The sequence below is a fragment of the Xyrauchen texanus genome, chromosome 37, assembly GCF_025860055.1.
Source record: "Xyrauchen texanus isolate HMW12.3.18 chromosome 37, RBS_HiC_50CHRs, whole genome shotgun sequence".
Lineage (NCBI taxonomy): Eukaryota > Metazoa > Chordata > Actinopteri > Cypriniformes > Catostomidae > Xyrauchen > Xyrauchen texanus.
This window is the reverse complement of record NC_068312.1, coordinates 31,973,370-31,993,605: the sequence shown is the minus strand read 5'-3', so window position 1 is coordinate 31,993,605 and position 20,236 is coordinate 31,973,370. Positions and strand designations below refer to the sequence as shown.

General features: G+C 36.6%; 1 protein-coding gene across 5 annotated transcripts in view; it reads right to left on the bottom strand.

The window, feature by feature from the left end:
- The window catches only part of LOC127630538 (DENN domain-containing protein 2D-like), a 32,450-nt gene extending 12,857 nt beyond the window's left edge, over nucleotides 1–19,593 (bottom strand). Inside the window, exons 1-10 of one of the 5 annotated variants that reach the window (XM_052108178.1) lie at nucleotides 19,504–19,593; nucleotides 14,549–14,607; nucleotides 14,077–14,139; nucleotides 13,833–13,916; nucleotides 8,402–8,485; nucleotides 6,902–7,077; nucleotides 6,313–6,425; nucleotides 6,149–6,218; nucleotides 5,595–5,672; nucleotides 3,938–4,078 (exon numbers count right to left, since the gene is read on the bottom strand). In XM_052108178.1, coding sequence (XP_051964138.1) covers nucleotides 3,938–4,078; nucleotides 5,595–5,672; nucleotides 6,149–6,218; nucleotides 6,313–6,425; nucleotides 6,902–7,077; nucleotides 8,402–8,485; nucleotides 13,833–13,916; nucleotides 14,077–14,139; nucleotides 14,549–14,597 — 858 coding nt within the window. In that variant the 5' untranslated portion in view covers nucleotides 14,598–14,607; nucleotides 19,504–19,593. Of the gene's footprint in view, nucleotides 1–3,937; nucleotides 4,079–5,594; nucleotides 5,673–6,148; nucleotides 6,219–6,312; nucleotides 6,426–6,901; nucleotides 7,078–8,401; nucleotides 8,486–10,752; nucleotides 11,317–13,832; nucleotides 13,917–14,076; nucleotides 14,140–14,548; nucleotides 14,608–14,720; nucleotides 14,947–15,632; nucleotides 15,649–19,323 lie in introns of those variants that run through there. The other 4 variants (XM_052108177.1, XM_052108181.1, XM_052108180.1 and 1 more) reach the window with 4 other exon arrangements.
- Nucleotides 19,594–20,236: the final 643 nt, after the last annotated feature.

The following is a 20,236-nucleotide window of genomic DNA, read 5'->3' as shown; positions in this document are numbered from 1 at the left end:
TGACTCCATAAATGAAAAAGGTTTTTAATGATATCTGAGCATCATTAAAAGTGAGCGAATGTTTGATTATTCTTTTAACTTCTTTAATTATATTTTACCCATTTAGATTAAGAACTATGTCGCTTTGAGGTCCTCGTGTGTTTTTCTCTACACCGCGGGTCTCACGATCACAAGCGGTGAGTATTGGATCATCAAACAGAGGTAATTGCTATATACCTGAGATTGGTCATGTTCAAGTTCACACAATCAAAGATACTTCAGTATAGCCCCATGGAATTGCATACACTTGAATGTAACTTAACGTTTTCTTCAGTAGAGGTCACGGCGGGCCACTATTACAGATGTAAGTTGACCAACATAACTTCTCTTGTAATAGCTTTGGATTGGCCATGCGTGGTTTCCCACATACACATATCTGGAGAAACATCAAATTAAAACAGAAGTAAGACACACCCGAATTTAGATTTAGAACAGCAAACGCTGCTTGACCAACGGAAATTCCCTTTTTGTCTTTGCAAACCAAGTACACTTGAATCGATGCCAAATATTAGTCGTCACTAATCTGATGCAGACTTGCGGTAACATACGAATCGTTCAATCTGTTTGGGAAACACAATGTCAGAGTCAGTCAGAATAAAATCAAATTTTGACAATTTATTGACCAGGTAACATAATCAATTCATCAATTCCAATTAGACCGTGATAAGTCAAAGTTAGACATTTTATCAAAACATAAGAAATTTGAATTGCAATCACCTGATATAAATTACACACAGTAAACTGTGTGGGATCGACTGACTACAGAGAACCATGAACAATGTGTCACATCTCCTTAAATACCCAGATAATTCAATATGCTTACCAAATGGTGGTGTCTGTCATTATAATTAGATTTTGGTCCCCTGTTGAGGGGGTTCCTGTAGATTTACATACAGGAGGTATGGAGGATCTGGGGGAGGGCACACCTTTAAGGGGCACACCACAGTTCTCATATTTTATTACTTCTTTTTGCTTTTCATTATGGCTGGGAGGATGAAACCAGTTTACCAGGCACACTGAGACACTTTAAATGATACCAAACATGTTATAGTTACTTTTTTGTACACACTTCACATTGCATAGGTTTTTAGTGAGCTTTAAGTGAGGAGGAGTGAGATGAAGAGACTTTAGAAGGGAGGTGTTAGCTGCACAGTTTGTTGCATCTCGGATGTTGCTGTTAGAGAGTTCAGATGTTAATTCTCATGAGAGCCTTTTGTTTTCTTGAGGAGTATCCCAGACTCACTGGCACCCGCCTTACAAAATCAAAATCAGATCATCTGTCCCTATTCTTCCTAACAGGTAATGGAGAATGTTATCATCCAATGGAACTGTCGTGGTATTGGGGCTAAATTTACGGAACTACAATGTTTAATTGCAATCACCAATCCTATAGCCACATGTCTTCAGGAAACACATTTACCATCAGACTGTAATCTCTCTTTAAAAATGTAAACATTTTGAATACATTCGGTCCCAGTGACAAGCAGGCTTCTGGTGGCACAGCCATTTTAATAAGAAATTATGTGATCCACAGTCATCTAAATATTAAAAGCAACCTACAGATGACAGCAGTATAACTGACTCTGCAGAAAACCAGCACAGCTGATTCTATCTACATTCCTCCAAACTCAAACTTGACATACACGGACCTAGATCACCTTGTTGCTCAGCTCATTGGTTCTGTTATTCATTGTAGTTTATATGTAGACGATGTCTGCATTTGCTACAGAAGCAAGTACATGCATACTATCGAGCGAAACATCCAACTGAAGATAAACTAAATGCACGTCTGGTCAACTCAGAATGGTTTCAAATTCTTACAAACCAAAATGTCTGTATGCATTTCTGTCAGCTCCATTCGTTGCACAATGAACCAGAGCTGTTTATGGATGGAGTCGTTAAAGAGAACAGTTTCTTTGGTATCAACTTTAATAGCAAGCTGTCTTTTATCCCTCATATTAAATTATTGAAAAATAAATGTTTTAAAGCTATAAACGTTTTAAAGGTTTTAACCAAAACCAAATGTGGAGCAGACAGTTCAACTCTTATGAAGCTGTACAGAACCTTGATTCGCTCAAAGCTGGACTATGGTAGCATAATTTATGGATCAGCCAGAAGATCATATATTCGACTTCTAGATACTGTTCACCACCAAGGTATTCAACTGGCCTTAGGCGCATACAGAAAATCACCAATTCAAAGTTTATTTTGTGGAAGCCAATGAACCTTCCATGGAAATCAGATGCCTAAAGCTGACCCTACAATATGCAATCAAACTGAAAACAAATAAAGATAATCCAGCCTATCCAGTAGTTTTCTCAACTCAACATTCAATACTATATGAAAGAAAATCAAGTCATATTTGTCCATTTGGCCTACGTGTAAAAACCCATCTGGAGAATCTGAAAGTGGATCTAAACATTCTGGAGCAGACACATTTTTGCAAAATCCCACAATGGGATCTCAAAAAGCCCAAAATCCATCTGGATTTAACGAGAAACCAAAAATAAAAACTCATCCGAATGAATTTTACCAACAATTCCTGCATATAAGAGCAGTGTTCCCACAACATATCCCAATATATACAGATGGATCCAAATCCGGAAATCAAGAGGCAGCAGCCTTTTCAACAAGTCAACTGTGTAGGCAAATGCTTTATTACTAGCACTGAAGTTCATTGAGACTGTTCCACAGAAATCCTTTTTAATGATAACTGATTCTAAATCATGTCTGGAAACATTGGAGTCTATGAGAACTGATCACCCAACAATCGTGAAGATTTTAAACAGTGTCATCTCTGGAATCAAATAATTTTAGTATTACTTTCTACTGGGTACCTGGCCACTCAGGAATCTCTGGAAATGAACAAGCAGATAGAGCTGCCAAAGAAGGATTATCCTCAGAACCAGTAAAATGCTCTAATCCATTCACAGACCTAAAACCAACATTAAACGTATACACTAAAAACAAATGGCTGACAGAATGGGATCAATGGTTAACCAACAAATTACGGGACAAGACACGTATTCCCTTTTAATAATCGTTGGGATCAAGTCACTTACAATCGATGCAGGATAGGACACGCAAGGCTCACACACCAGTTTTTACTAGCTGGAGAAAATTCACCAAAGTGCCCATCCTGTCAGAGCCCACAATCCATTAAACATGTCTTACTGGACTGTAACGCTTCTACACACTTGAGGAATCTGTATTATTCTGTTGACACTTTTGAAAAGGTTTTTAACCAAGTAAATCCAAATTTAGTTAGAAGGTTTTTAGATTTTTTTTTTATCTTATACACATTTTTTTGTTTTACTCTTGAATAACTAAACTGGCTCTCGCCATGAATATAGCCATAGAAGCTGGTATGGCGTTAAAAAAGGAAAAAAAATCAAATAAATTCCTCTTGCAGATTTAGTGTGGAGTTAAAGTTTGGTGAACTTTGACAGGTGAATTTCGCTGCAATGACCAGCAGGAAGTTGCTTGGTTTGGCAGTGACCTCTTTGTGGGCGATGCTTTGTACACGGTTACACTGAATCATTACAATGGACGACATTTTAATTTTAGCAAGTTTCCTTTTTAACCTGTGCATAGGTAAATTTGTTCACGCCAGTGGGTGGATGTTGGTGAGACTAAGCTGCAGTATCGACCAGACTTTATTACACTGGTCAAAAGACTGGGTCAGGAATTCATAATATCTGTATATGTAAGTTACGCTTTGAAACGCTTAGTGTCAGAAGGCAGAAACAACATGACCAATATCCAATGCCCTAAAACTGTGATGTGGTTCTGCAAATACATGACGTTATACTAAAAAGTTTTCTTTCCCCAAAGCTAGAGAAACTATATTAGCTTATTTTCTGTAGCTTACATAGAACATCCTAGACCTGGTTCTTACCTCAGTTCCTCTTTCAGGAATAAAGCTCTTGATTTTAACAGTATGTCCAGGGGCAGGAAATGCTGCCTCCCTTAGGCTCTGCATAAATGGATAGATCATTGCCATGGATATCTTCCTACGTTGCTCAACCTCATCAAAGATCTAAAATAGAAAACAGATTAGTTAAACAATGCTGGAAGCACATTGTATACTCATCAGGCAATGAGTGAAGATCACTGAGAGTAATCACTTTGATCATTGACAATAGCTGGTGAAAAACTCTTACTGTACATTTCTTTTTAAACCTGCATGAAAGAAATATAACACATGAGATCTATTTACCATCTCAGTTGTTGTCTGAGACAGCAAATGGAAGTACTGGGACACTTTTGAATCAAACACTACTATCTCCTCTAGAGTTTTAGAAGAGACCTCAATTATTTTAAGCCATTATCTGAGCTACAGTATGCTATCAACGTTAATTTTATAGCTCTTTAATCTTACTGTATGTCAACAGCTGTCTCATATGTGTACAAATTTCCCTTAAGAATTTTTGGAGAAACATCAAAGAAAAAGTTCATACTTAAAAAAGAACTCCATTAAGACAACATGATCACACAGAAGCTGGCATGTTGTTTCCGATAGTTCCGGTTCCTGAGGATCAGCCACATTATGCCGCCCCACCGAAAAGCGGCATTTCCTATCAGACTTTTTAGCATTTTGGCAGTGTGTTTATCTTCTGTGGCTCGACCGAAAGTGTGTTGCATCATCAGTGTAGGAGTAATCGCATTCGCATAATCATTGATGAGTACAATTTGGAGGTTGCATTTTTCCAACTAACATGTCATTTTTACTCCACTGGTGGTTAGATTTAGGGTTTGGGATGGAGGGGAAATTTTATAAAATATGCATTCCTCTTAATTGTATTACAGCCTGTATACAGCTGAAAACATCTCGCTTTTGGTGCCCCTCTGTGGACATTTCACAAATGGAGCTCACGTGTGTATACGCACCCCCAACAACACTTACCACTTTGGCCATTGGGGGCAGTGTTTCGCATTTCAGTAAGCACGGCCTGATTTTAGCTAAAGAAAAGTCAACCTACTCTTTCTGATTTCAATGTGATATCAGTATGATTAAGACTCCTGAACTATGAAACAGTGACTTCTGAGCAATAATGTCATTTATCTAGCTTCTTATAGTGTATTATTTTTAACATAAGCAATAACTTGTTTACAAATGCCCAATTTTGAGTGTCCATTTTTTCAAGGTCACATTAGCTTGTCTTTGGTGTTTGTCCTAAACGAAGAAGTACTCACCTAATAAAGTACCTGCACAAAGTTCAGCTCAAACAAACAAAATATTCACCCACAAATGTAGCATTTAGCGCACACAGTGAATGGTGAATGATAAATTCACCTTCAGACAGCTCAATTCAGTGTTTCTTGTAATTTAGAGAACTAAGAAATACACATTTCACAAAACCAGACTAATAAATTACTTCAAAGATTAGCAAAGACAACAAACCCTCTGTCTGTGGATTAAAACTATGATAGCAAAACTAAATATAAAGTTTGCAAATGCTATACATTAGCAAAACAATTCATAACGTGCAGAGGCAGTTACAGTTGACATACATAGCACAAAAGAAATGTACATGAGCCAGTAAATGACTTACCTGGGAAAAGAGTCCAAAGCAGGCTAAATTACTGATGACACAGTAGGCCTCAGGAAGACGAGCACCCTTTCCATCCGGCTGAACAAGAAAACAGACAGAAAAACAAGCAAGTTCCTTATAAACATGAAACAACAACTTCCATTTATATATGAATATTCCTTATTAAAGTTTGACAATTTTTCTGTCTTTTTATGCCTTCAAGAATAACACGGTGCCTGCCCATGCAAAACTCTCTGACACATTGCTAGGGTGTTCTGGGTGGTTGTTAGGAGGTTACCTACTAGCCCAAGTCAAAAGAGGCCAACCTCATGTCTCTATGATATTCCGGTCCCTCTTTTAATACAAGTCTATGGATTAATTTTCTTCTTTTTTTAATTAATTAATTTATTTTATGAAAATTCGCTTAAATTCAGCATTGAGGAGGAGTGTGCTTTTAATCTTTTGAGGTTTAATTTATGTATTTTGAAGAAAACAAAACGAACCCAAAATAAGAGTAATAGTCATGGTGATAATTGTTTTATCAAGCAGCATTAATAAACCCAGTCAAAATTTACCAGCAGCCTCCTACAGTATCCGTTCTTCCTGGTTCCGTCAACATCTGTAAGCACGAAAGAGAATGTTTCACTGTGAAGTAGAAGAAAGGGAGAGAATGTAAAAATACGGTTTCTGTGACCACACATTATGCCAGAAGAAATGACGTGTCCAATGTTAACAGTACCTGCGATATTCTGTTAAAGGAGCCCAGTTAACACCCTCAGGAAAGCAAAAGAGTGTGAGCGCCTTCAACGTCTTCTCTTCCTCCTCTTTCTGAAATCGCACCATTCCATCCTTCTGTGGTCATTAGAAACAAAGAGAGAAACAATGAGGAATATATTTACAGTACTGTGCCAAAGTTCTAGGCAGTTATGAAAAATGTTGTATAGTGCAGATGTTTTAAAAATAATGCCATGAATAATGTTTATTTATCAATTAACTTCAAATTGGTGTAAACATGCACTGTGACCACCATATGCCTTTAAAACGGCACCAATTCTCCCAAGTACACCTGGACACAGTTTTTAAGGTTGTTGGCAGATAGGTTTTCCAAGCATCTTGGAGATTATTTAAATACATCTTAAATGTATAATTTTCACTAATATCTACCTTAATTTCCTCATTTAATCAATTATAGTGTACTCCTAAAATTGACAAAATTAAAACTGCTGTCTGAAATGAGATTGTTCCTTTCCCATATAAATTATTTTTATTGCAATTTTTAAAAACTGTGTTTTTGCCTGCATGCAGGACACATGGTCTGTCTGTATCACCTTGGGAAACTGATAGACGATCTGTGGTTCATATGTCCCATCTTTGGTATTCTTAGGCCTCACCACCACCAGATACTCGAAGAAAAATTGCCCGCTATTGTAGCGCTGCTCCTTGGACTTCTCTTCCACGGAAGAGAGTTCTGTGCTGACAGGTTGGTCTGGTTCATTAGAAACTACTACATAAACAACCACATATTAGCTTCCATGATATGCGTGCCTCTTCCTTCAGACGATAACAACACAAATGCTCCAAAACCACTCAGAGGTTAAATGTAAAGTGTGTACTGTAATATCTGAACCACTAGCATCACCAAACAGAATTGCAAAACGAATGTTTCAAACAGGTTTCCTAAACACTCCTTCGCATGTGCCATTGGTCGTCCAAACAGAAACAGATTTCCCAAACTCACGCCATTGGCTGACCCAATGTTGCTATGTTTGGCTAGTCAGGCAATATTTTAAGCAATGCTTTGATAGCACCTCAGTGGAATCAACCTACTACACATATGACCTTCTTATAGTTTTCTCTGCATATTAAGCATAGATAAGAGAAAGTATTTCAATATGCAAAAAACAAATTGCACTTCACCTTTAAGGGACAGAGTCTTTTCTGTTTTATTTCATAGGATATGCGGCCAAAACCAACTGTATATAAATGTTATATTATTTAAACCTTTACAAAGGTTCTCTTTAGTTTCTCTGATCAAGCAAGGAACACAGAGCTATGCTCAAATACGAACCACATACAACATTCGAGAAAAGCTGAGCTCATCTGTGCGTTTCCTTAACATTTCCTTTGAAGCCTGCTTTTTTGGCAGCCTCCCCCAACACAGTGAATGGAATACCAGGACTCCACTAATTCACAAAGTCTTGTTCTAGCTTGACTTGCCTCACCATAGTAACCCCCAATGTGCCTTTCTATAGAGGACAGAACAATAACGGTTGCTTAGACAACAAATGCACTAAGGAATAGATGCAAATTAAGCGCTTTTACAAACTTTGTGATCTTCCATACGACTTCATAAATTAATTCTTAATGAAATGCAATAGCAACAGTACAAGCAAATGTTTTTAAATAACTTGAAATAGAATGTTTAAGCACTAAGTCAAAACTGAGAGTTAAAAGATATACTTGTAGCCATTTTACCATAAGTACTTTTACACAAGTTTATCATGATTTCTGGTGAAATGTTTTAACTACTATGTTTGTTAAATGCACTATAAAGCCAACGAACACAAATATAACAGTTTAATTTATCCACCTATAATATGTGATATTCATAGCAAATAATAATAATATTAATTAATTAAAGTACTCATTAAAAGACTAATTTAAAATGCTTTTTGCTACTTAAAACAAATATAAACATCCACTCAATGCAGTTTATTATGCCACAACATTTTGAGAATATAAATAAAAAAGAAATGTCTGAATAGATTATTCAAGTAGCTAGTTATGTGTTTGTAAGGGTTATAAAGCAATATTTAAAGTTTTCTCACTGTCTTTGCTGTTTTTCCGACGGAAGGACGAAAAAAAGGTACTGAACCTCTTCATGGCTCCCATCTCTCGGTCTTCAACTTCAACTGGAAGGAGGGCACCAGAGCAATGACAGTACAAACAGAACAATCATGGAATCAATTAATCAGCTGCAACTAAAGTTGCTCAAGAAAGCGTTGTTCATAGAACTGCCTACAGCAAAGAAACCGCTTGCCTATAGTGCACAGCATGTTTACATAGTTATAGTAGATCAAACTGCATGAAGAAACAGGGTTTTAAACAAATATTTTGGGTTCAGTACAAGTTATGCTCAATCCACAGCATTTGAGGTATAATGTTTAAAAATGGGCTATAATTGTAAAATTGGCGATACCTGTATAAATTGTACAATTGGTTATACATCTACACAGAAAAGGTAAGTGATTTTATCTCACTAAAAACATGTTAAAACGCATATTTTTTACGTTTAAATTCACCATTTACTCCATTGTAAGTGTCTCACTATAACCCAGATGTATTTATTTTTTTAAAGAAAAGGAGGGGCAAGTCAAAATGTATTTATGTGGTAATCAATATTATGCCATGAATGCTGTCAATTGAGCAACTTGTATTGAACTCAGAAGATTCCTTCAATTGCTTTAAATTACTTTTTGAATTTATTTCAATGTGGACTCAGAACTTTGAGCCCCACTGTATGTTCCATTCTCAGCCAAAAAGGTTAGTTTCTTAAGCTGAAAGATAAATAAGTTCTACTCTCTTTTCTTCTTTCACATGACAATGTTAAAGTTAACACTAGATCAGTGGTTTCCAAACTTTTTACAGTGGCGTACCTCTCCAAACATTCAAAATCCTTTCGCGTACCCCCTCTTTAACGCATAGATAACATTCAGGTATTTAGAAAATATGTATATTAAACACAATTATCTTTGTAAACAACTCCCTTATATTAAATATGTTATATTTGACATGTTTTGTACATGTTATATTAATCATATACTGTACATATTGAATAAATGGCTTATTGATTGAGATGGGAATGCTAGATATGATATAACTGTATAACTTAAACTCCCCCCTCATTGCGTCACGGTATGCAACAATAGCATTCATTTCTGTGCCTGGAATTGCGCATCATTGCAGGTATGTCACTGCCGGCCGTCTTTGAGCATTGTGGTTATGTATCTGTGCAACTGCGTGGTCAGCTCAAGGCGCCTTTTTAGGTCACATTTGACATTGTTAGCAAGGTTGAGCTCATTTGCAGAAAAAAATCATGCGGCAATATAAAAACAGGCCAATAGCATGCGAGCAAATGTGTGTGAAAATGACTGCGTGTGAATTTGGAAAACGATTTGGCCGCACCGGATGTCTGACACCTGTCATCAAAGCTAATTAACTTATACCATCAGACTCAAAACTCCCTATATATCTAACCTTGAATACAAATTAAGTTTTAAACTGCAAAATAAACCCCAAGGCAATCTAAAATGGTGGACTTCTGAAATGTGCAAGTCTGGAAACAGCAAAGTATCAATTTTACTTGCAGGGTCGTAGCAAGTTAATCTGGGCCCCCTGACAGTATCTTGCTCTGGGCCCCATTCCTATTAGAAAATACAGTTTAGAATTTGTTGTGGGGCCCCTTGGACCTTTGGGCCCCTAGAATCAATACCAACTTTCACCCCACTAGCTATGGCCCTGCTTGCTATCACTAAGCTACATCACCTAGCACTGGGCTGGGCTGGCGAAAAAAGATCCTTGTGTTACGAACGACGCATGAATAGATATTTTTTTTAACCGCATAAAAAGTTTATTTCATTGCATATTTATCTGACCTCTATGACACAACCATTATGGTGTTTCTACACTACAGGACAAACAAAAACATATTTGCCAGTGAGAAATACATGAACTGGGTTTGAATGGTATTATAGACTGTGATGAAATTAAAAGTAAGTCTCAGAATTTGATTCGCATACACCCATTGTCACCTCACGTACCCCCAGGGATGATCAAAACCACCAAGAATACCTGCATTGTATGTTATTGAAATGCATTAAAAAATATATGTATACATACATACACACAGTATGTGCTGGAAAATCAGTATGCCTGATCTACATATAAGCTTTGCATATGACTGTTTACACTTTATATAATTCTTAAAGAGTTTTTGTAGTACAAAAAAGACACATTAATATCAGAGAAAAAGTTAGGAGGATAAAAAGTGGCAATATTATAACAAAAACATCTCTCTCAGCTCAAGCTCTGCATTCCATAAGAGCATGAATACATGTGCAATTCTCAAAATGTACACGTTATATAGACTCCATATGTATTAACACACTGTGCAACTTACTCCGGAGTTTATAAGATTTGGTCTTCGTTCCTCTTCTTTTGACACTGGAGAGAGTTGTTCCATTCATGTTCCAATCTGTCGTGAATTCATGTGACATTTACCATATGTAGTGATCTAACGCGGCAGTCTTTCCCACGACGACGCAAGATCTCGGTGTGAACTGCGAGGCATGAGAATGCGCGGCTGATATCAGCAAATGAATCGCTCGTTTGAAATGGTTCCTTTTGGTGATTTGGTCAAACCGATTCGTAATGCGTTGGTGAATCACTCAACGTTTTTATCCTGCGGGACTCAAATCCTTCTGTTTTTTTAAAGGGTATTGAGGTTTGGTGACAAATATGAACCATAAACTACGTCTACGCAACATGTGACAAATGTTCTTCAGACACGACTTAAACAAACAAGACCGGGATCTGTGAGTGGGTGACAGCATCAAACTATAACACATAGGCTACATATGTGTTGCATGTATACATAACTATTTCACTACGAGAAAAAACACCCCGTACTAGGACGTTTGTAAACACTATTGTTTGTAAAACGATCAGTGATTCGTTTTTTTTTTTTTTTCAGACGATTCATTGAAAAGATCTGTCCGAGCGAACCGAGTCGCTAAAGCGAATCGGCCCTTGCAATTATCAACGACCACGCGAATTTAAATATTTCCCTGGGACCTCCGTTAAGTTGGCATGCCATATAATTAAATAATCTCCAAAACTATTTCATTCATTTGTGATGTGTTTGTGCTGATTTGTGCCGCAGAAATGAACGTTTGTGCTGGTTTGGTGTTTGAGATATTAAGCATTCTTTTTTTGGGCTGTGTGACGTCACTTTCCACCCCATGTCGTCCGAATCGTTCCAAACGATTTGTGCCGGTTTGTGCTGTTGAAAGAAACAAGCTAACTAATTCCATTACAAAGAAATAACAAAATGATCTTCCGGATCTTTGACGTCAGTCATGCATTTACTCGTCTAGTCCAATGCGCTCATTTTCTGACTCGTTCGTTTGTGCTCGCTCGGGGCAGGTTTCTTACCGTTGCTGTCATTTTTGTTGTTGTTGTTGTTGTTGTTTTTATTGACAGTTTGATCATTGCAGTATCTTCAAGCTTCAAATCCAAATCACATATTATTCTTTATAAAGCATTCAATTATCCCTATAAATCTATTAAACTCAATGAATATAGAATTATAAATTAAATTAAATTAAATAATTAAAAATATAAAATATAATATTAAAAATAATATAATAAAAAGTACTTTTAAACAGATTTTATAATTCTATAGTCATTGACTAATAGATTTATAGGGATAATTTAATCTGTAAAAAAAGGACTGAACGTGTGCTCCCAAAAACAAGTCTTGTGCTGTATGAAGAATAATATTCGGAGTGTTTTACAGTTGGTTTCATGTCTCAGGTCAAGCGGTCAAGTTTAATGGAATTATAATATTACAAACATTTACACACTATATTTATTTGAACACTTATCGAATGTAAATTCCAACAGAGTCTTGTGTCATGAGCATTGCATATTGTTTGTGATGTCATAATATCAAATGGTTAAATTGTTTAAATGATTTATAGGGCTAATAAAATGTATATGAAAAAGTCTATTTTTTTATTATTCAGTTTTGTGCTATGCATAGAAAACCTATTCATGCATGTCCAGGTTGGTTTGACATGAAAATGTGATTTGCACGGAGAGTTTAATGGGAATTGTCGCCAATGTCAAACAAATGTCAAATATAAAGCTAATTTTCCGCACTCACAAATACAGGGCATATGTGATTTTAGATTCAGTTCACATTTACAGGGGTTTTTCCAACAGCACAAATCGAGCACAAACGAATGCCACCGGTTTGGAACGAATCGGACGACATGGGATGGAAAGTGACGTCACAGCCCCGAATCATATTTGTTATTTCTAAGGAATGGAAATAGATCAAGTGTTCATTTTAACGGCACAAATCGAGCACAAACGACCAGCACCGGTTTGGATCGATCTGAGCGAGATGGGGTGGAGACTGACGTCACACAGGCCAAAAAAGAATGCTTAATATCTCAAACACCAAACCAGCACAAACGTTCATTTTTGCGGCACAAATCAGCACAAACACAGCACAAACGAATTAAATAGTTTTGGAGATTATTTAATTATATGGCATGCCAACTTCACGGAGGTTTCCATTGGCATTTGTTTTGCTGTAGGCTATTTCAGGTCAGGTTCAGTGACAATTTTCACAGAGGATTCAAATGATCAAACTGTTATATGATCTGACTCTTTAATGGGAGGTCCTTTTTTTCCTATGCTGTCTTTGTTGCAGTTCTTTTCTTTCTTTCTTTCTTTCTTTCTTTCTTTCTTTCTTTCTTTCTTTCTTTCTTTCTTTCTTTCTTTTTGTCTTTCTTTAATGAGCAACATAACAATATATTGCAATCAACTATGCACAAATATAGACAATTATAGACAAAAAAAAGTTCATTTGAGAACATGCATCATAATGCTATGATAAAATGCTAATTTTGTTATTACCGTTTATTATAGAAATTATTGAATACAATATCTATAATTTTCAGTAAGAAGTCCACAATGTAAATTTGCATATTCATATAAAATGTGACTTACCAAATAGACATGACATGAAATATAGCTATAGGCTATCTTTCAAGGCTAAAGCATATCACTTCAGTTACTTTTGGATAAAACTTGCCCAGCTTAATAGTTGTGTTGATTTAACTACTGGCTTCAGTTCTGGTTGTAGTTCAAGTGCATTTGGTAAGCCACAAAAACATTATCAGGGGCAGAGGTGCTTTCTGGTTTTCTAGCCCCACGACATTGGCATATACATTTTAGACTAATTGACCACAAGAGCTGTACCACTGAATGAGACAGATACAGGGCCTTTCAAACACCAAATTATGAAAATAGCTTTAGGCTATATTCAGTATCTAAAAGCATTAATTTGTTGCCCATATCAAAATGTACATAGACAGCGGACCCAAAACTGACAAGCCAAAACAAATGCATTGGTGGAAAACTGCCTGTTTCATCTCAGTAGACTGACTCAAAAGGTGTAAGCCTTACCTTTGCTGGTCTCAATCCCTCCGTCTGAGAGAGCTCGTCTCTTATCAATGTCACTGGAAAGATCTTCTGATATTTTTGACCTTTCTGTAGGCCAGGGCAGAGAATAGAACTTTGAGCTACAGTCTGAGATAGTGTATACTCTGTAATTCATCTGTACGCCTTTCAGTTTATTAACAAAGCAAACTTTGATGGCTAATGTAAAGAGAGGTGTGTAATCTGTGAGGTGCACATTTACGTCAATCACCTCTGAAAGAGGAAAATAATCGTCTCCTGAAATAATTTCCGCCTTCATCCTGTGATGGTCTAGCTATAGAATTTAAAGAGACAAATTATTAGAAGTATTGAGATTAGTCTTTACAAGCTTGTAATGTATAAATGAAAATGTTTGTTTTGAGTATAGTGAAATGGAACACTTTACTCTCAAAAAACAATTTTATTTTTTTACATTTTACCCATTTCAATTTCCTAACAAAATTCCAAAATCAAACTGAATTGAGAAATCTTGAATAAAATAAAATGAGAAAAAGCTAAATATTTGAAGTTTTATTAAATGTAATTTTGTTCAACCTTACACATTTCAATTTGATGGAATTTTGTTATGAAATTTAAATGTGTAAATATTTTTGAGTGTGGACTACTATATTTATTCTTAAATACTACTACACATAATCATAATAATTCATGAAAATGTATTTAAATTAATGTAGTATACTTACTCGTAGAACGCATGGACGAGAAATTCCATGTTCTCCTGGGTGATGTCATAATGTTCCGTCTACAAGAAAACATACTGTAAGTCACTGCACACATTCAGTCCAATTCCTTCTTGATAATATTGATAATATCTCTTAAATAGTCTCATGTTCAATAACAAAAATGATTAATTACAGTTGGCTAAAATTAGATTGGCAAGAACTTGGCCTTATATGTTAAGGTTGCCATTGTTGCTCAAATGTGAGAAACTTGGATCTTTTTTCCCCAAGGACAAGGTCATAGTCCTTTGACTGCTTAAGTAAATATTAACTCACAGACTGGTAAGAAAGGACACACCCTTCTACGTAGGTGTGCAGAGATCACAGGTATGAGTAAGCTCCACTATAAATGTCAATTTTACGAGTAAGCAGTGCATATGCACAGTTTTAGAGACATGAACTTAACCAGCCAGGAAAAAGTGTTGCCTTACATGTGAGATGCAACACTACAACAGGAAGTATCAGAAAATATTTGCTTTGCTTTGTTGTGTTATATGTGGTTAATGCTTATAGTTGAGCCAAAACCGATAGCAGAGATGGCAATATATTGTCATGTTGTTCTGATGGTATATTGTATGAGGTTATAATGTCATACCATGATGTGATATGACATGTTAAATCAAGATGCACAAAAGAGATGTATGTGAACTTGGCTATGTTGTTGTCATACTGGTTTCAGAAATTACTGAAGTGCTATAATATAATAAAAATATAAAACAAATGAATCATTTTTAAATATAACACACACACACACACACACACACACACACACACACACACACACACACACACACACACATATATATATATATATTTTTTTTTTATTACATTTAAACACCTTAATATTTAACAATATTTAAAATATAATGCAAAAATATGTTTATAAGTAAATTTTGATTTACCTTAACATTTACATTTCAATGTATTATGTTATACTATTATCTAAAAATTGAAAAGTTTAAAATAAACTCTGAAATGCCATTCTGCCACTGTATTTTTTAAGATCCAACACAACTATGTCCACTGATTATTATTTATTTCATTTTACCAGTTCTGTTGTGGTCCAAGTCAGTCAAGGTAAACCACGTTTATACAGTAATCTCCATCCTCTCCCATACATTTATTGCCATGTTTTCGTGAAAGACGTGGTCGTTAGTATTCTCTTGGTCTTTTTATAGCGTACTGTATTCCCCACAGGACGACCTCAGGCCAGCATTAGGTCTTCCTGTTGCGCTAGTGACTCCGTCTCAGCAGTTATGTGGGAATGTTTGGAGGATGCAATTCATGACTTTTGCATGTGGCAGCTGTTTTAACCTAGTAAAGATTCAGAGCTAAATGTACCCATTTAGTTGCATAGATGTTAAGCGTCTTCATTTCAGTGAAGATCAGAAATTGCAGGCAGTTTTTTTTCTCTTGTTCCCCTATATAGTAATCGTAGGGCTGATATTTTAGTAGAACTTGTATCTTTGTTAAATCTCTTATGGCAAATGCAGATGTTTGGACAAATATAAGTGCCAACAAATCTCAATTTTGGTCTTTTTAATCATAAGATTTGGAAAGAAACTGCGATTGACATTCATTGGACTGCAGTCATCTAGAAATGGGGGTTTAAAAGCTGGTGTAACTGGTCCAGCTCGACCGGCTCTGAGCGGGATTCGAACTGGCATCAGCAGGCATGGGAGTCGGGCGCACTAACGAGGAGGCTAAAGGTTATGGACTCTAGCTTCAGTCACTAGTGCACCTCTTGAGGCCAGGGGAGTGAGGTTTACACTCGCACAGCTCTCACGTACCAGCTAGCTCCCGTTATAATCACCCCCCTAAACCTCCTTCCCATCCGGGTCAATGGCACCACTGTGACCGTCGCTCCGAGCTGGATTCGAACCGGTGTCAGCTGGCATGGGAGGTGGGCACACTAACGAAGAGGCAAAAAGTCCCTCGTGTTAGTCGCTAGTGTGCCTCTTGAGGCCAGGGGAGTGAGGTTTACACATACCGCACAGTTATCATATACCAGCTGACTCCTGTTACACTGGGACAAAGAAAGTAACTTAGTAGCATATTTTGTGGAACTCAAGACTCTTCTTGATGGACCAGAACTTGGCAGACAGACAGACAGACAGACAGACAGGAGTGTTTATAGACCTGCTATGTGCTGGCAGCTGGGTGAGGAGGAAAGAGGGAAGATTTTGAACCATCATCAATCATAAACCTACTTATTCTCTCTTGTTTTCTTGTTCTCTCTCTCTCTCTCTCTCTCTCTCTCTCTCTCTCTCTCTCTCTCTCATTATTCCAAATTAAAAGTCACACAGTTTAAGAAACACTTGTAAATGGGCCATACACTATAGTAATGAATGTGGTTGAATGCACCGCTGTTTTATCCAACTGCTCTTCAACTTTTCAGGTTTTAGCGCTAAACTTTAACCGCTGTTATGCAACGTCAGACACTTTTGTACAATCGTTTGCCTCTTTTTTTCCAAAATCAATGTTGATTGAGTGCTAAGAGAACTTTGTGAATGACAAGACCTGATCTCAGACAAGGATTTGTTTGAACAAATCTAAACCCCACCCCCTACGGCCCTGATCTCAGATCGGTCTCCTTCCACAAAGTATACATTAAAATCATCTTGTGAAAGGTACCATTGAATCTAAAATAGCTCCAAAGTATGTAATTCTCTTTAAAGAGGTTTAAAGAGAGCTTTGCAAACAGATGTTCCTGCATGTTTCATACACCTCCTAAAGCACACTCAGACCCCAAAAAAGACACCCATTTAAAACAAAATCTTTGTCTACAACCAGCTCAACCAGGCTATAATACTTATTCAGGATCAGTTTTAATTAATAGCACAAATGTACCAATTTTAACATCCATAGCTTAAAGGGACAGTTCACCTATAAATTAAAATTCTGCCGACTTTTTTAATCGCTTTATGGTAAATAGCTGTCTGAACATTCTGGTAAATATCAAATTTTATGTTCCACGGAATTGGGGGCCGTGCAAGGAAAAAATCTGATGTGGTGTGCGAGGTTAGTTTGTGTTCTGCATAAATGCAATGCATAAATGTTCTGCGACAGCTATAGGGTCCTAGCATAATGTGTATAATGTGTGAGGAAGGGCAGCTTGTGGAATTTCTAGTACCCCCCTAGGGTAAGATGGTGCCCCCCAATGGAGTTGGTACCCTACACAGTCTGTGTAATATGCGTATAGGGAGCGGCAGAACTGAGCTGTAGCTATGTAACTTTCTCCTATCCAATCTAGGAAACAAGAAAACTATTAGTAAGCTGTTTAGTGGAAGTCTCTGTGGTGTCTTGTTCTCAGCTAGAACTGCAAAAATCAAGTCAACTAATTTGGAATTTGAGAACTCCTTTTGAATGAATTTACAGTACTGCCATTAACATTAGCTAAAAGACAAGCATGAACACGAGTGCATTACACACTGCCTTTCAAGCAGGTCATTATTTAATTAGTTCCTCCTGTAGTGTACTGTACGTACTGGAGAGCTGTTGACCAACATGGCAGGGAGGAACTCAAGTAAAAGCACTTACTGTATTTGTTCCTGCTAATAGAACATGATTATCATCACACCCCAGTGTAACTTTTCCTTTGCCTCTAAATTCATTTACAAAAAGCTCTATTTTACGTACTGAAAGTAGTCATTTACACCACTTCCCTAAACACTGTCAACATGGACCATGTGCTCAGATTGTCTGTAGGTGCCTGAGAGAATGTTTAGCCCTATATAAAACTAAATTACTGTATATTTTTTAATCTTTAATTTAAGTTATAATTTATTTAAGTACTGAAGAGTAATAATGTAAAAATATACTACAAAGCAAGCAAATTATAGAGAAATAAAAACACTATATTGTGCAAACCATTCTCTCAGTTTAATACATTGTAGCCTACAGTAAGATCACAGTAGATCACACTAAAATGTTTAGTTTAATCTTAAGAGGAAGTTCTTTAGGTGTGGGTCTTTACTGTTCTCACCACAGGAAATGCAACTTAGCGATGTGTTAAGAGTCCTCCATTTTCCCAACCAAGGGTTATTTGACATTTTTTTTCTTTTATGAAACTGTTGCAAAAGTCACTTTTACTTGTTTGACTTGACCAAAACTCTAGTCTTTCAACAGACTATTTCTCCAAAAGTGCAGTAAGACTTAAAATATGCAAATATGTGTCAGTTTTACTTTGCATGTGACACACGCATTATCCTTACTTGCCTTTAGTCTTTTATCTTAATGTTTGTTCAAATGAAATTGGTTTAAACTAAATAAAATGCTACCCACAAATGACTTTCTTTCTTTCTTTCTTTCTGACTTTCTTTCATTGTCATTCTTATCTTAATATGCAAGTTATATTACCGGTAAGTATAAACATGTATAGTCAAAACATGTTTATGCTTTATATAACTTGCATATTGAGATGAGACATCAACTTCTACCTACAATTCCTACCTATGCATTTTGAGATATTTCATATGAATCAAACATGCTGTGCACCTGTTCGCCTTATGCTAAAAAAAAACTGTGCAACTGCTCATATTTCCTTATTGTTTCCTGTTCTCAACATCTTCATCAGACCCGAATACAACTTGTCAACCAAGAATTTCTCTCATACAGTGAATTTCAAGTGTGCCAACAGGTGTTTCTATGAAGTGAAAGCATGCATCATGGGACATCAAAGGATTTCACTCACTGCCATGAGGTTTGTAGAAAATCAAACTGTTCACAAGGTGACTTACCACAGTGCAAAGTCTTACGTCCCACTGGCTTGTAGATTAAGAAAGTCGTCAATCTTCGATTTGATTAGACTAATTATTTACCATATCACCTTGCAGTTTCAAATATTGTTCGACAATAGCACTGTTGTTCCATTCCTGTATACCTGAACAACTGTTTTCTTTTATTTTGTTTTGACCCACCTGCAGCTAGTCAACTCCTCGCTACTGTGCCTTCGATTCTTTTCAAACTGCCTGTATTTTCCAACTATGCCCTCCCTCTGTACTATGCTCTGGGTGTTTGTTTAAGAGTATGAGTTTTTAATTGCTTTGCCGCTTCTGCTTTCATTTAGAGGAAGTGTTCAGCAGAACTGAATCGGACTTTGCTGTACAGCGTTCAGGGGATTTCCTCATCTGACATATTGATGCAATATGCCTTCTCTGTTACAGGTGTATCAGATGTAGCTTTACTGTAATACATTAAGGCTGAAAGTATCAGTCAGATACGTTTACTGTTGCAAATCTGTCCCAAAGTTTGTTCAATGACAGTATAAACATACTCTGCCACAAGTTGAAAGAGACAAATCTTGGTTTTAATTGCAATCTTAAAATAAGCACATCTTGTTGAGCACCGAAGTCTATAAGAGGCACACAGACTGGTTCAATAACACAGCAAGTGCCGTTTTCGTGACATTTGCTGAATCAATCGTTTAGTTAGCAACCACATGTTGCTAACTAATCACTTCCGCCCACACGCCTTCAACTTTATCGTTGAGGAAACTTGGTGATTTCATTGTCATTGTATATTTCATTCTTCATCAAGATGGAGACGAAACTGGTAGTTTGTGCACTGAGATGTTCAAATTGTTGCAAAATGATAGGCCTACTTATTTTTTGCATATATTTTTGATATAGACAGAAATTAAGAATTTCTTAA